The 15,957-nt window shown below is 37.9% G+C and overlaps 4 protein-coding genes across 4 annotated transcripts; 1 reads left to right on the top strand and 3 right to left on the bottom strand.

Annotated features, from left to right (window-relative positions):
* Positions 1-583: 583 nt before the first annotated feature.
* LOC101307618 (early nodulin-93-like) lies at positions 584-1,880 on the bottom strand. Its single transcript, XM_004287309.1, has 4 exons — positions 1,689-1,880; positions 1,146-1,207; positions 956-1,031; positions 584-850 (listed from the first exon to the last, which is right to left on the bottom strand). The coding sequence occupies exons 1-4, from the start codon at positions 1,771-1,773 to the stop codon at positions 756-758; spliced, it is 318 nt and encodes a 105-aa protein (XP_004287357.1). The 5' UTR covers positions 1,774-1,880; the 3' UTR covers positions 584-755.
* Positions 1,881-4,929: 3,049 nt separating this feature from the next.
* LOC101307917 (protein kinase PINOID 2-like) lies at positions 4,930-6,720 on the bottom strand. Its single transcript, XM_004287310.1, has 2 exons — positions 6,125-6,720; positions 4,930-5,872 (listed from the first exon to the last, which is right to left on the bottom strand). Exons 1-2 carry the CDS (start codon positions 6,718-6,720, stop codon positions 4,930-4,932), a joined length of 1,539 nt encoding a protein of 512 aa, XP_004287358.1.
* Positions 6,721-10,596: 3,876 nt separating this feature from the next.
* Positions 10,597-13,664, bottom strand: LOC101301618 (receptor-like serine/threonine-protein kinase SD1-8-like). Its single transcript, XM_004288767.1, has 6 exons — positions 12,698-13,664; positions 12,380-12,597; positions 11,988-12,195; positions 11,665-11,902; positions 11,399-11,549; positions 10,597-11,304 (listed from the first exon to the last, which is right to left on the bottom strand). The coding sequence occupies exons 1-6, from the start codon at positions 13,662-13,664 to the stop codon at positions 11,005-11,007; spliced, it is 2,082 nt and encodes a 693-aa protein (XP_004288815.1). The 3' UTR covers positions 10,597-11,004.
* Positions 13,665-14,689: 1,025 nt separating this feature from the next.
* On the top strand, positions 14,690-15,748 carry LOC101308207. Its single transcript, XM_004287311.1, has 3 exons — positions 14,690-14,844; positions 14,942-15,090; positions 15,236-15,748. The coding sequence occupies exons 1-3, from the start codon at positions 14,719-14,721 to the stop codon at positions 15,276-15,278; spliced, it is 318 nt and encodes a 105-aa protein (XP_004287359.1). The 5' UTR covers positions 14,690-14,718; the 3' UTR covers positions 15,279-15,748.
* Positions 15,749-15,957: the final 209 nt, after the last annotated feature.

Genomic DNA, 15,957 nt, shown 5'->3' on the forward strand with positions numbered 1-15,957 from the left:
CCTAACTCTTGTCACAAATGCCGGGTTCTGCACTTCTACTCATGAAAAAGCCAATGTGGCCGCAGAGCTAGGCACTCAATGTTGTTGACATACCTAGCTTCACCGCGACCACATAAACACAACTTCCGAAGGTAAACAATAGACGTAGCTCATCACTTTCAAAGTTGTACAAGATATTAGAACTGTGATGTTAGCAAGGGACATGCTCTAAGAGTATATAAAATCCATGTAGCACTAAATCAAAATAATTAACTACACCGGACTAAGAGAAAAGCAAGGCATATGGAAGGAAGGGGTTTTTGAGTCATCATAGTGAGAAATTGGCCATTGCTTTTGGTTTGAACAGCACAAAAGAATCTTCGAGTATGTGGAAACTGTTATTCAGCTACAAAACTGATATCCAAGATCTTCAATAGGATATTATTGCAAGAGATTAGAGATGGTTCTTGTTCATGTAATGACAATTGGTGAAAGATGCCTTGAAGGGGTGATACAATGCAGATGTTTAATTGCAATGCCATTTTTGATCATTTATGCAGATAAGGGTCTCTATTATTAAGCTTGGATAGAAATTGAACCAGTTGAAATGGAAGAAAAGTGCATTATATAATAGGTTGATAACTGAGTACATAGATTTTCTTCTGCTACTACAATGAAATACCATCTCTACTTATTTATTATCAAGAGGATGGATTCACATAAGAACAGCAGCAGCAACAAGAACAGTAATTTGAACTCAAATTAGTGCTACGAATTCATGCTTCATAGTTAGGGCCTTGGTGGAAGGAGTTCCTCCTTGCGGTTGCCAAAATAGTCTTGTCAGCCACTATGAAATATGCCATTCCAGCCGCTGCCATAGCAATCAACAAAAATTCCATCAATACATAATTACTACTCATGATGATACATAAAGAAACTTTTTATGAAGATCTTGACAGAAGGATTGATGATCAACCTGTTGAGATTATGAGAGCCTGAGCAGTGGGATTCAGATTGGCTTTTGCCCAAGGCAGCATTCTCACACTAGCAAACTGCATATAGAGCATAATCTTCATAATTAGTTTTAGGTGTCGTAGCTCCCCCTTTCATACATATAGATTCAGATACTAGTATACATAAAGTAAATTGAGCCAAAGAAAACTTACAGTTGGAATTGCACTGGCAATGGTAGCAACAACAGCTGCCTTAACTCCAGCTTTTACACCCTCTGATACATTAAAAGAGTAGAGATTAAACTTCCAGAAGAAATTTTAGGCCAGCTAGCTAGTGTTCTTCTCATCATAGTTTTACTTTTCTTCAGAAAATAAATAAAATTATTTGGATACAAAAACTATGAGTATAGTAAAGTATTAGCTATTGAAAGGGTGGTCCTATACTTTATCCATTTGATGATTTTGATCAAGAACAAGGCCCTTTATGTGCTCTTGGGCAAAAAGTGAACCATGATCAAATACAAAATCTTAAGCTCATAATAAGCATATCTGATATCAGTTTTTGCAACTATTTAACTAACTTTTTACAGGCTCAAGGCAACAGATATGTAAAACATCATGAATTAACACATGGCTCTCAAACCCTCGTACCAATATGAATTATATATGACCATATATATACATGTAAATGCATCATGTAAGAATCAAGTTGGTCAAAAAGGTGAGGCTGCAGCCAGCAGGAAAACAAGAACATACCATGAGAACAGCGCTTAGCCAACTGCTGGTCAAATGAAGTCAGGCTGTGTTTCTCCATGGGAGATTGAGACACATTCTTTGCCATTGTAAGAGTACTAGTAGAAGTAGATGTATAAATGGAATGCTAGAAGATAGAAGAGCTGGTATGAACTTTGAGAAGCTGGCTGGGTTTTCTGAAAGCTTTGGATGAATGGTAAAGTGATGCATGGGTGGATATATATAAGGGATTTGAACTGAGAGAGAGATCCAGGTGTTGGGAGAGAGTAGATGGTTTTTCAATGAATTCTGGTGTCTGAGTCACTTGTTTTCAAAGAATGGTCGGTTTTGTTCTGTTGCTTTAGATTCCCCAAATGCCCATGGTTTTGTCAGGGAAAGTTTGGATGCATACAGGTCACAACAGTAAAAACAAATGCTCAAAGATCAGGTGAAGAGCATAGAGATGAGAGATCCTGCTCCTATTATCCATTGGTGTTTACAGAACTGACATGAGATTCTTTAATATACAAGTAATATATGACTCATTTTTTCAAATTAGCATAGTATTTTATCAAGTAGAACTCCATCTTTTGTGCAAGTCGGTTTCGGTTTCAAGAAAGAGAGGAAACTGCAACTGGTATAGGACAAAGCTGCCCCAAAACCATGGGTGGCGCTTTAAGCAAGCTCTGGTTTCAGGCACCTAGCCTCGAACTGCTACTGAGATCGGGGCACGTGTGCTTAAGGTGTTGCTGAGATTATAACACGTTTCATAGATCGATCTGCATCTGTTGCAGCTGATCCACAGTGGTCAGTGGCACTCAACTCAACTCAAATAATAATGTGTTTATTTTCAGAACAGTATCTAAGGATTTTTGGCATTGGTACACAAATATATCAGTTCCATATTTATGTTAATGTAATTCTTGGTAGATAGTTTCTACGTGTAGGAGGAGTTCATGGTTTTGCCTTTGAGTGGGTGAGCAGTGGCTACTGTATATGGGGTAGCTAATGGTTTCATGGTTATACAATGTCCGAGACTCTTGGCAAAAGGCAAGTAGCCACTGCTGGGTAGTGGTTTGTGTAGGTTACTTTTTTTTGGTGGAGAATATCTGACTTTACCTCGTTGAAATAAGACTGAGCGGTAATCTTATTCTACCAACTCTCTCTCTCTTTTTTTTCTTTTTTTTTTTTTCTCTCTCGAACTTGTTCAATTAACTCAGCCAATGACCCCAAAAGGCCTTTGCTCTAAACGATTGCCCATAGAGAACCCAATTTGTATGGACCCAAAAACAAATCTGGGTATATTGGTCTACTGTAACTAATGCCCATTGTGTCTCACTGAGGTTGTGACATTGTAATAAGTGAAAATTTGATCTCCGAAACATGATGGAAGTTCTAAGAGCATAATCCATGTAGCACTAGACGTTAACAAAAACTAACTTACAGTAGTGTTAGTGGAACAAAGGACTATTATGTATCAAAATCTATATCAAATTAGTATTAGGATCCTCTGTTCATCATATGCTTTTTAACACACTTGATCGAGATGACAACTGATTTGATCTGATGATGCTCTACATCCGAACTAATAACAAAACATGATAATTGTTATTAATAATTACGATCATAATTGCCTAAAATGTATGATACTGATTACAGTATAACACTCTGTTGTTGGTTGGTATCAGTTAAAATTTTTAGCCCCGCCACTTTAATAATCCTTCATTTTAGTCCCACATCATAATACCTTCCAATTGAAGGTAAAACGATCGGACTAATCATGTGTGATAGCAAATATTCTTGGATTAATATTGTAACTGAAAAATAACATCATTTTTGTTCATGTCATCGAAAAGCTAAAATGCTAAGCGACTATATGTTTATGGAATTGTTAATCGCTTTGGTTTCAGATAGATGCACATGCATGATCAGTTATATTCACATAGTCAATGACTGATTAAAAGATTCGTGGTCAGTCAACATTAGATTTAAATCCAATGATTAGAAGAATTATTTTTTAGTAGAGTTGTTTTATTTTCAATCTTTGGATGTTAATCTACTGGTAACTGATCATGAATCTGTTGGTCAGTGACTGACCATGTGAACATTACTCATGCATGATATATTGATAGTACGTACGTACTTCGACACGTATTAGATCAACATATATACGTACCTTCGTACGTATGTATGTATATCTCTTTCGTACGTTATGAGTGGAGAGTGGTGAAGAAGAAGCCTCACGCGTGCTTCTGCAAAAACTGGATCTATCAGTTGGAGTTTTCATCAAATACAGGAAGCTCTTGAAACCTCTGTTGACCTTTCATGCAAATATATCATTGACTTCCTCCACCCCTAGCTATCGAAAGCCATGAGTAAACTGAGTACTGACATCTTACTGTGATCGTAGACATGTAAAAATCCTTATATATAAAAGACTGTACCAGTACTCGACGACGTTGCAGATTATGATTAAACTGATACACAAGAACTGTAATGATCAAATGCCTTAGTTTCTACTACGCATGCTTGAGTTGGGTCAGTGCCTGCATATATATACAAATAATATCACCACCCCCATCATGGAAACTTTGATTCATATGCATATATATAGCAAAGGATCTTTTGGATCTCACTACAAAACAAAAGGTTCATTTGAATTTGATGGAATGGGTTACTCCATCTTGGAATCTCTCAACTATGAATAAAGGTTGAAAGGAGAAAATGACCTCTCTCTTTTTTCATGAATGAACAAAAACATAATTAGAAGAACAAAAAGGAGCAAATGAAGCATGCATGATGGTTTCTTTAGTTCTTTTCTTGGTGAAGAAAGAGCATGTGAATGTGAGGAGTGGCCATCAAAGTTGCCCATATGCATAAAGCATACCATTTCAATTTTTATAGAAAAGATCATTTCAATTTCTTTTTATTATAGGTTTGTTTTCCATCATGACAATTGACAAGAGTAATTATTGTACTCACATGACTTCATGGAGTTCTCATGAAAATCACATCGGGACAATTATGGGTATCATCCATCTCTCTTTACTATTCTATATCATACAATACATAGACAAAGAATCTATCACAATTGGTCCAAAAGAAAACATAAAGCTCTTCTCATTAATATATAATTAGTGGGAAAACATATAGGAAATAAATTCTCAACTCTTTGATGTCAAGCTAGCATGATGATAAGTAATTTTGCATACTTTCTGTTTTACCTAGGTATTTACATTCACAATACATGAATATATCCAAGCAATTAGAAATAGTCAATATGATGATGAGGGATCTGATATGGTTCATCCCTCTCTTTCTTGCTCAACTTAGGTAAATTATGACCTCTACTATTACTACTAGTCCTAATCTTATGCAAATGATCATGGCTAGCAGGAACTTGAGGAGGCCTAACTGATCTAATCAAAGCCCAATTCACCCCCTTAAAGAACTCATGCCTTTTGATCTCAACTGAACCCTTCAAGCTTCCTATTCTCTTCTTGGGATTCTTCACCAAAAGCTTGCTTACAAGGTCTTGCACTTTGGCCATTTCTGCCTCAAACTCTTTGCTGCTGCTACTGTTAGTAACCCTATTATCATTAAGCACTAGCTTTGGAAAGCTCAATGGCTGCTTCAGAATGTTGATGAGGGTTTTCTCATTGTTTTCACCCTTGAAAGGTGTTCTCCCATATAACATTTCATACAAGAACACCCCAAATGTCCACCAATCCACTGCACTCCCATGGCCTTGTCCTGAGATCACCTCTGGTGCTAAGTACTCGTGTGTCCCAACAAATGACTTAGAACGAGCATTGATAGGCTCTGCTACCAATTCCGGGTCAAGTACTAGTTGATTAACACCTTGAGCATCATCATGATCATCAGTATCACCAACATGTTCTGTAATTGTTGTGACTGTGGCTCTCTTTTTCTTAGAGGCTGAGAAAATGCAAGAGAGGACAGGCTGCATGGGAGCTGCACAAGATGGCATAGATGAGCTCTTTACGATCTTTTCAGTGTTGGATTCCAAGTCCAGTTTACGCCTCATCAACTTCGGAACGACGTCGCATTTGAGAGACAGATCAAAATCCGAAAGCATTATGTGACCGTCCTCTCTAACCAGCACATTTTCAGGCTTCAAATCTCTGTAAACAATGCCCATCATATGTAGATACTCGAGAGCTAGCAGTGTCTCAGCAGCATAAAACCTGTCGTTTTCAAAATGAGCACAATATTAGCATAAAATCATAAATTTAATTGGAACAAGCAAAAGTTTTACTAATTATTAGTAATGCACTACTAGTTTAGATGTATTTCTTTCTTTTTTTTGGATAAAAGTTTAGATGTATTTCGAGCTAAATGAATGCTTAAAATAACATAGCTTTAATCTATATCTGAAAATTTAAAACGAGGTAGTTTTAGACATAAACACAGTGTAGTAAAGAGACAAGATTAGTTACCTAGCAGATGAGAGGCTGAAGCGCTTTCCGGGCAGGCGCTGACGGGCAGCATACAAGTCGCCGCCTGGGCAAAACTCCATAACCAAGCAAGAGTAGTGAGAAGCATCAAAGTCGGCATAGAGAGTTGGCAAAAATGGGTGGTCAAGCATGTCCAAAATCTCCTTCTCCATTTCAGCTCTATGCAGTTTGTTCCTTATAGCAAGCGCTTCTCTGTCCACCACTTTCATGGCATAGAAGCACTGCGGCTGCTTAGGCTGCAGCCCTGCCACGGCTGCGGCGGGGTTCCTTATCTGGCAAAGGTACACATTGCCTATGTCGCCGCTGCCGAGGCGGCGCAGGAGGCGGAAATGGTCGAGTCCCACTCGGCCTTTGGAGCTCCGGAGCCGCCTCATGGCTTCCCATGCAGCTTGGTTGGCCTTGTGAGGCTTGTGAGTTTGGGAGGCCTCAGAAGTGGCGGAGGAACAGACGGAGACGGAGCTCCGGCGCCGGCTGCTGAAGCTGAGGTTGCTCATCCAGCTACGGCTAGAGTCGGGTATGGTTATGGAGGAAGAGCTACTGTCATAGTCGGATGATTCAGTGCTTGTTATGGCTGCCATTGTAGAAGTGTTTTGAGAAAATGCGGAGGAGAAAGCATGTATAATTGTATGTGTTTTGTGAAGTTCTGTTGCTTTGCTTTATGAGAAGGGTTTTTATAAGAGAGCAGCTTGTGGGATTTGGCACCCAATAAGCTAGCTAGCTACTTTGTTTGGTCAAAGAAAGTTACAAACTCTTACAGTCTTTTCTTTTACTAATAGAGATAGTAAATTTAAATTTTGTTTTGGTATCTAACCAGAATGCACGTACTACTTTTAGATAGTGTTCTAAACAAGGCGCCGCCCATGCCAGCAGCGGCTAGCACTCCTTCCCATGCTAGCAGCCGCCTAGGCGTTACAAGCCAACCATCCGTCATATTAGCATCTAGCGAGTTTTCTAACTTTAGCTAATTATATGTAGTGTTCTAAAATAAGGCTGCCAACCCATCTAGCTAGGTGGTTTCTAGGCGCTACTAGGCGCTCCAAGCCTTCTCTCCGCCTTAGGAGCGCCTTTTCAAACCTTGTTTTTAGGGATCAGAGGATAGTTAAGCAAAATTATAACACATAACAAATTATAGTAACTAAAAGAGAGGTAACTGAAGGTAAATTTGCTCGTATACTATATAGTATATACTATGCCTCTACTACTACAAACTTCTACCGAAAACGCCATCGTTTTATCTTTATGGATGAATCATGTGAGGCTCTTCCAAAAGAAGTAGAAATGATTAAGAGGATTTGCTATTTTGGTGCTAAAATTATTTTAATCCGCACACAGAAACGAAACACTTTTAGGTGCACAGTAAGTGGTGCAGTCCATACAGGATTTTTGTTCCAGATTATTACAGCTGAACTCAACCAAGCAAAAGATACCGCAACCAAAATAAAGAGCTTTTAGGGTTGATGGATATTCTAGGCATGCTCATCTCAGCTGACACAACCACTATGCTTTGTTTTCGAAAGTGGCTTCCAAGATGAAAATGGTGACGCATTGATCTTTCATCATATAAAAGATCCAACACTGAGCATTGTAACTTGTAACCCAGTTTTCTATCTTATCTTGCCCAGATTTTTGATTTTTCAATGGTGTAGTTTAGCACCTTGTCAACTTCTTATGTATAAAAGTCTTCCATGGAACAATACATATGATATTTCTGTCTTAGAATCGCACTAGTACTTGTTTGTGAATCGTGGAGATGTACACGTAGTGCATATAGTTCTTTACTAGATAGAGTAAGCTACCCAAATATGATTTACAAACCATCGATTATCAGATCAACGTACATGCATCAGTACATGAAGTGATTCATATACGTATCTAAGTATCAACCATCCAAGTCTAATGATATCAAATTTTCAAATCAATCACATATCCGTCCATATGTTATACGAGAGTTTTCTTTAATTTACCAATATATGTATTTAATGAATTTTAAGATTTGAAACATGAACAAACGTACTACTTCAGTCGACAACCAAATCTTACACATATATCACTTATTCATGTACTGATAATCAAGCTGGTCAATGATCATATATGATTCTCTTACCGTTTATTTAAAAGTCCTTATTTGGTTCTCATTAAAAGTTTTTCCTACAACGAGACTGCCACTCAGTTTCGATATTTTCCCTGAATACATGAGAATTTCCATAGACGCAGTCAAAAAGGGTAGGTTCTTTCCTGTTAAAAGCTCCTACACACTCCGTTTCTCAAGAAATCACCGTCGTAAAAAGTGCTAAAGATCCAAACCTAAACCCACGCTTAACTTAAACGACATGTCGTGCCAACCGGTCAACCTCTTTTTCTTTTTATCTCGGTCTCGGTTCATCGGCCAGTCAAAATTGCCACTGTAAAGAATGAACGGTAGTTACTTTAAAAAGTGAGAAGTGGTTTCGGTGAATTTAGGGGACAAAACGTGGCCCACATGAATCCCAAGGGAAAAAGACAAAGCTCAAAAAAGGCCTGGTGGGCCGGAGGTGGGTGGGTGGGTGCACCGAAAACCCGTGCCCCAAATTCATATCCACCTCACTCTTTGGTGCTTCCCTTTATATCTTCTTCTTTTATGATATTCTTGCCAAGCATGTGAACCCATGTAGAGACCGTAGGGGACCTGTATTGGGTCCAAAGTATTGCAAAAACTTATATTAATTACCTCATTTTCGGGTTTTCTCTATCGTTAAGTTGTTATCGGAATGTACTGAATTATGAGTACATGCATCTTAAAAGAGACGAATATCCCTTTCTCATGACCAAACAATCACTTGTTTACAATCCTCATGCAAGACTAATCGTATTCATTCCTCCCTCCCCCCTCCCACGCTGCGTTTGGTCTTTTACTTCTATCTCAATCGACCTGGCGACTATTACGACATAACAAGTCAATTTCACAATATTATGTTTATTTGTTACTTTAAATTGATTTATCGTGTAAATGATTATTGAAAGAGCACTAATTCTTGTATTTAGTTTATATTCCAATTAACTATGCACAATCTTGGATTTCATCAAATTCCCCCCACCATATAAAGGCATCATATTCCCACTTTTCAGCTTTAGATCAGACAACAAAGATCACCCAATCACTGTGATTCTGGACTTGTTGCTCACTACCCCATTCCATAGACCATGGTGCTGATCTTGTGGGACCTTAATGAGCACAGATCATTTCATATTACTATTGATCACAAAACTTCTATCAAAGAAATGAGAGAAAAGCAATATGGGTTTGATTGATCAAGTGACACCAAATCTTGTCATTCCTGCCTATTTGATTGGACTTTAGACTTTTCAGAAACACATTGAATTTTTCCCTCTGCACATTTTCATATCCTAAAACCAATTGTCATCCCTTTCTTTAACTCTATCTTTCAATTCTTCACTTTTCTCAGCAGGATCTTATCTCTTTCAGTTTTTGGTTTCAGTTTCAGGCAACAGACTTGGCAAGAATTGCAGGGTTGCAGGATGGCATATATATAGGAAGACTCAAAGCTCCATCACTTGCCCCATACATTCTTCTCCCCTCACTCTCAAAGATATCCAACAACTTTGGTTTTGTTTTTTTATTTCAGTTTCTTTGATTGAACCAAAAATCTCTTAGGAAACAGGTTGGTAGACATTTAATTTTCCTGTTTACTGATTTGGTTATGTTCTGTATTGCATGAAAGTAAGTTTGAATTATAGGATCTTGGATGGTGCCAAAATATTAGTCATCATTGCAAATGATCATAATGAAAGAGGAAAAAGATAAATTTTCATTCATTTCTGTAATCATGTATCCAGCAAAGGCTATGTAAGAAAATGGAAATATCAAAACTTCAATCGGGTCCAAATTACTTAAACATAAACTACAAAACTAGATACAGCAGTTGATTAAGGGATTGACATAAAAAAGGGTGTTCATGAAGATACATGAACAAAATGAGGAGATGGAAACCAGCAATATCATATATCCCTGTCTAAACAGGACTTCCACTCCTCCAATAATGTAATAGATCATTCATAACCCTGAGCAAAACATGGCCAATCTGACAACCCCACATCACAATGTGTATATACACAACTATGAATCTAAAATATGTATGAATCCAGTGGTTTCTTGACAAAATTTTTATATATTTGTTGATATGCATCAGTTTCAGTGTAAGAGAATAGATTTTCAGGAAGGATATGGATACTCTGAACTGCATTTGATCTTGTTATGTCTTTGGATATAGTTATTGTGTGAGACATATCAAAATGGGCAGCTCCTAGTCATGGGGTGCAAGCTAACAGTCATTTTGTCTTCCAGCTATGTGTTGGTTTGTATATACCTTTAAAAGCTTTCGCAACTCAAAATCCATTTTTTCTTTTTTCGAAGTTTTCTAACATTTGAACTGTCAAAACTCAACTGTAACAGTAATAACATCATGTTATCTGTAAATAACCCCTGTAGTAAGTTCTAATAGAGTTTTAATAGGCCTCACATACAATGTGGTTTACCAAAAGATTTCTATTCCTGATTGAATTAGGAAACACCACAACTTGCTCTTGCCGTAGTTAGAGCTATGGTGGAATCAGACTCCACCAACTCAACAGTAACCATCTGCAGCCCAAGAAGCTCCAGTTGGCATGGGCTGTAAGACTAGGATGGAGGTACAATAGTGTATATTATGTCCTTAGATGAAAATCAATACCTATAAACTGGAAATGTATAGCAGTGTATATTTTGATGCTTATCCAAGACATAAAAGTAGCTTATACAAAGTAGCTCATCTTATATTTTGATGCTTTCTCAACAAGACGAGTTAAGTATACAAGTAGTCTGGCTGCTATCTTGCTACTACTGATGAATATGTCAAGAGATTCTCGGAAGGGACTCCGCTTCTTAATGCTTTATCTACCTCAGACATCAAGTTAGAATACATAGGCTGCTTTGGCATTGGTAAACTAGCTCCTTCATTGCTCAACATTGTAACAACTTCTGACATGTTTGGTCTATCTTCTGCACAATCTTGAACGCATAAAAGACCTACCTGAATGCAGAGTACACAGCCATCCCTTGAACTTGTATCAGCTAATGTTGGATCTAACAACTCCTCACATCGTCCAGATATCCACAAATTCCAGGCCTACAAACAGTTTCAGATTTTTAACTGTAGAATAAAATAGGGAACAAGAGCATAAAAATTCTACAATGAGAGCCAGATATGCCTTGTTACTTACATGTCCTAGCAAGTTCAAAGAACAATCTGACTCATAAAAGGTTGCATTCTTCATGCCACTCATAATCTCCAACACAATGACTCCAAAGCTGAATACATCCGATTTTGTTGACAAAAGGCCTTGTAGTACATACTCGGGAGACATATAACCACTGCTTCCAATAAAAAGATAAAACATATATGAGATTCATCAAATAATTTTATGTCAGCATTAGTCTACTCATCATATTTTGTTAATTTAGTTTTAGAATATATGGAGTTACTTACAATGTTCCAACAATCCGCTTTGTTTCAGCTCCACATTCATTCCCAGATAAAATTCTAGCCAAGCCAAAGTCTGATATCTTGGGGTTCATATAAGCATCCAATAAGATGTTGCTTGTTTTGAGGTCTCGATGAATAATTCTTAGTCGAGAGTACTTGTGAAGATAAAGCAGCCCTTGAGCAATCCCTTCAATTATGTGTATGCGGTGTCTCCACTTCAGTTGTCTTCGCTTAATTGGATCTGCATCAGTAGCAATGTCACAAAAATGAGAAAAGTACTGATAACTAAATTGAAAGGAGGAAATGAGCACAGTTAGAATACAAACCAAAAATGAAGGAATCCAAACTTCTGTTGGACATATACTCGTATATTAATATTTTTTCTTCACGTTGAGTGCAACAGCCCAAAATCTTAACAAGATTTCTGTGCTGCAGCTGAGAGATTAACTGCACCTCATTCTTGAACTCCACCACTCCTTGTCCAGATCTTTTGGAAAGCCTTTTTACCGCAATGTCATATTGCAGTAAGTTACCCTGGTACAAAAAGAAGATACAATCACTTCACTGAAACTTTAGATCAAATCTGAGTTGCATACATAACTTTATCACATACGTGAGACGATATGTAAACCGTTGATCCAAGCGGAAGAAACAACAAAATGTTGATATGAATATGACTTAATAACTCAGCAGTACAAGGTATTAAGGTAACAAACACCTTATAAACAGGCCCATAACCTCCTTCTCCAAGCTTGTTAGCAGCTGAGAAATTATTTGTGGACGCCACAATGCAGGAAAAGCTAAGCATTGGCAAAACATGATCCTTCGTCTTTCCACTTTCTAAAACAGGTGAACTGCTACCACTATCATCTGAACTCAACTGTGACAATAATAGCTTCATACTGTGTGTCCTGCCAATAGAGAATCTGCAAATTCCTGTTGTTTATAGGAGACAAGTCAGTGCAATAGTACTCTCAAAATTATATTTTCGCAAAGTTACTATATTTCAGTTCAATATACGGTTTGGTTAACGTACCTAAAGAGTAGCGCTTTCTCCATAGAACATACAGGAACAAGATCAAGATCAAAATGAAGGTAGTCAAGGGAGCCACAACTTTGACAACCAGCAACAGCTTCTTTTCTCTTGATGACACCAACCAGCAGTCACCACATACCGAATGACTCACAACCGAAATCTTCTGTCCTACCATTATGAACTCCTGGATCTTACCATCCGAAGCCAATGCAAACCATGAATATACATTACTATCTTTGTTGCTGTAAGTAAGATAACGCTCCTCGCTGTTCAATACATAGCTGACATTGTAATTATCTAACTTGGTTTTGAAAACAAATCTGAAATTATGGCCATCCCAGTAGCCAATCTGTTTCTCTTTACCATTTGCGCGCCAGACAGTGACTTGAGTTGGGCTGTCCAAACTTACACCAAGATAACCACTTGTAGGGTCATGTACGCTTCTCCATGATATAAGAAACATAAACTTCAACTGAGCATTGGTTATGTTAACCACCCCCAATTTCATTCCAGGAAGAAATGTATCTACCAGGTTATCAAAGCTCTGCCACAAAGTCTTTCCTCCTTGCATCAGGATTAAGTTTCCCGAGTCAAGAATCCTTGCGCTTGTGCTGTTATCTGTTGCAGTTGCTCCATAAGCGAAAACATACGGTGAATTTCTATTATCACTGATCACCAATCCATAAGGATTGAAGTAGAGACTTGCATTGGGATCCATAAGACGGTCATCTCTGTTTGCCACCCAAACTGGCCTTTTCTTTATGTCATTCTTCAACCAGATTCCCAAGTATCCTTCAGAATCCGAGGGGTAGAAAAAGCCTAGCTCAAACACTCCACCATCAGAAATCAAGGTTTCATCCTTCTGCATACGCTGACCATGCATAAGGGTGTCTGATGCATAAGACGAGCAAACAAAGAAGCATAAGAATATACAAAGGAAAACAGAAGCAGCTCTCAATATTTTCATGCTCGACAAAATATAGAAGCTGAAACTATACTAAAACACTAATTTCAAAATGCAAAGGTAAGTAAATTATGAGCGTGCAATTCTTTGGAGTATGGCTTTTATGGAGTGAAATGCAGTAAAAGACGAACTTTGTTCTAACAATCAACCACAGTCCAAAGTGAATGAAAACAGATTAAGAATCTTAAAAAAATCCAAAGAAGTGTTCCTCTGGTGTTTAGCTAAGGTTATGTGCATGGATCTTTGCTCTCTAGCATTGTTACTATCAGGTTTCATTTTCTCACAACTGTAATGGTCAACTCCCTTTTGGATTAAAATAATTAGGTCATAGCCCCCCACATTGGAGATAAACTTTTATAGTCAAGCAAATTGACTACAGTCTGTAACATAGAATCTTACGTTGTTTTACTTGTTTATGATCTTATGGACAAAAGTAAACATCAGTCACCCTGCAACAAACGTTGTTCAGTCTTATGGACAAAAGTAAACATCAATCACCATTTCCGCTATCTTAGAGTAGTTAGAAGTTAAGGGTTAAACGTTGTTAGATTAAACATTGTTATAGTTTTATGCACAATGAACTAATCTAACAACGTCCGGCTGTAAATGTTAATAAACTTTGAATAACTATAAAACATTATAAGAAGGAAGATGAAATTAACACTCCTTATTTTACGATCTACACTCTCATTTTTCATTTTTAGGTAAAGTTTTCACAAAAAGACAAAACATATGTCATTAAAAACAAGATTTAAATTACCAAAAAAGAAAAATAGGAATGTGAATTATAAAATTAGGAGTGTAAATGTTAGTTCCCTATAAGAACCACTCACATGATCTGTAATGACCTAACTCCGGAATACTATAGAACGCCACATGGCGACACAAGTAACACTATGTACATGAGCCGGGTCGGGTCGGACCGGGCCATCTGTAATGAACTGGACCAGTCCGTGCAAAACAACAGGCCTCAGTATCCTTCAGCTACTTGTTCAGTTCTGGCGAGCAGGTCCACCTTAGCTTCACAAAGACAGAACCTCCACCAACCAAAACTCAAATGATTCCGAAACCACTGCAGACGGTGGGAAAAGCCGCCGCCGTAATCTTTGCCGGATTTCTGACCCTCAATCTCGCTTCCACCGCCACGATGGGAGCCATACGTGTGGCCGTCGAGTCCAAAAGGGTATGAAAACCAAAACCAAAACCCCAAGTCTCTCAACTTCAAAGCTCGTATTGTTAATTGCTCTCTGAAATTTGATTGTTTTGTTTGGTGGGTTTAGAAAAAGACTGCTCTGCCTTGTGGGGTTTGTAAAGGGAAAGGGTTTTACATATGCAAGCTATGCCAAGGGAACGCCACCATTCAATGGTCGCCTCTGTATGACCCAGTAGCCATAAACCCTTGTCTCTGCCCAACCTGTGATGGAAATAGGTCAGTTACTTCTTTCATATTAGATTTTGGGTCAAATTTGGTTATATGTTGAAGCAAACTTTACCAAAAAAGATTGACATTTTAGGGAGGAGGCAAACTTTACCAGTTCTATAAATGATTGTGATTTTTTTCTCATGAATTGCAGGGTACAGCGATGCCTTAACTGTTTGGGGAAGGGATACAATTGAGTTGTAAAAGCAGAATATAGTGTTAGTTCTTTAGCTCTGTTGTAATGGATCATGATCATTTTCATGTATAACTACTTTATCATCTGTGAACTCTTCCTCCTTTTGTTTCTTTAAGCTTATCATGTCTTTTGAGAATGAAGGAGATCTTCACTTTGAGCAAACTTGCCAAACCACCAAGTGGATTTCCTGATCAGTCACGGAAAAGATTGAAGTGGCTCTCTGTGTTACAAGTTGATTGGTGATGTTTGGATTAACACCTTATATGAATTCCTCATGGAAAAAGAAAGTGAAACATGTGATTGTAGTTGAAAGGATTGGTAGTGATTCTAAGATCAGAGGCAGATATATGTAGAAACAAGGAGGCCCAAAGGCCGGGGAAGATAGGCACAGCCCAACTTCAAACATAGATTTCTGTCACTCAAAGCATCACCATTAGCTCGAGACCGGTGAAGATGACAAATACAGGTGTAAGTAGCTTCTCAATCGTTTCGAGGTCGAAACTTTTTGCATAAACTCTCCAAAGGGTGATTTTCAGATCTTCCTGCATTTCTAAATTTGAATAGTTCAGTTTTGATTTATGTTAAGAAAGTTAATAAGCTTTGATGTAAAGTCAAGCTTGTAAATATTCACTCTCACTAGTCTTGGAAATAGTATATATTGTGGTTAGCCCCTGGATATT

This window comes from Fragaria vesca, linkage group LG1 (assembly GCF_000184155.1).
Source record: "Fragaria vesca subsp. vesca linkage group LG1, FraVesHawaii_1.0, whole genome shotgun sequence".
In the NCBI taxonomy this organism is placed as follows: domain Eukaryota; kingdom Viridiplantae; phylum Streptophyta; class Magnoliopsida; order Rosales; family Rosaceae; genus Fragaria; species Fragaria vesca.

Coding starts and splice junctions, on each gene's coding strand:
- LOC101301618 (XM_004288767.1), bottom strand. CDS start 13,664: ATGAAAATATTGAGAGCTGCTTCTGTTTTCCTTTGTATATTCTTATGC. Junction 12,598..12,697: donor GAGAAAGCGCTACTCTTTAG/GTACGTTAACCA, acceptor TATAAACAACAG/GAATTTGCAGATTCTCTATT. Junction 11,550..11,664: donor AAGCGGATTGTTGGAACATT/GTAAGTAACTCC, acceptor TATTGGAAGCAG/TGGTTATATGTCTCCCGAGT.
- LOC101307917 (XM_004287310.1), bottom strand. CDS start 6,720: ATGGCAGCCATAACAAGCACTGAATCATCCGACTATGACAGTAGCTCT. Junction 5,873..6,124: donor TTCAGCCTCTCATCTGCTAG/GTAACTAATCTT, acceptor TGAAAACGACAG/GTTTTATGCTGCTGAGACAC.
- LOC101308207 (XM_004287311.1), top strand. CDS start 14,719: ATGATTCCGAAACCACTGCAGACGGTGGGAAAAGCCGCCGCCGTAATC. Junction 14,845..14,941: donor TGGCCGTCGAGTCCAAAAGG/GTATGAAAACCA, acceptor TGGTGGGTTTAG/AAAAAGACTGCTCTGCCTTG. Junction 15,091..15,235: donor CCAACCTGTGATGGAAATAG/GTCAGTTACTTC, acceptor CATGAATTGCAG/GGTACAGCGATGCCTTAACT.
- LOC101307618 (XM_004287309.1), bottom strand. CDS start 1,773: ATGGCAAAGAATGTGTCTCAATCTCCCATGGAGAAACACAGCCTGACT. Junction 1,208..1,688: donor GGCTAAGCGCTGTTCTCATG/GTATGTTCTTGT, acceptor TTAATGTATCAG/AGGGTGTAAAAGCTGGAGTT. Junction 1,032..1,145: donor TTGCCAGTGCAATTCCAACT/GTAAGTTTTCTT, acceptor CTCTATATGCAG/TTTGCTAGTGTGAGAATGCT.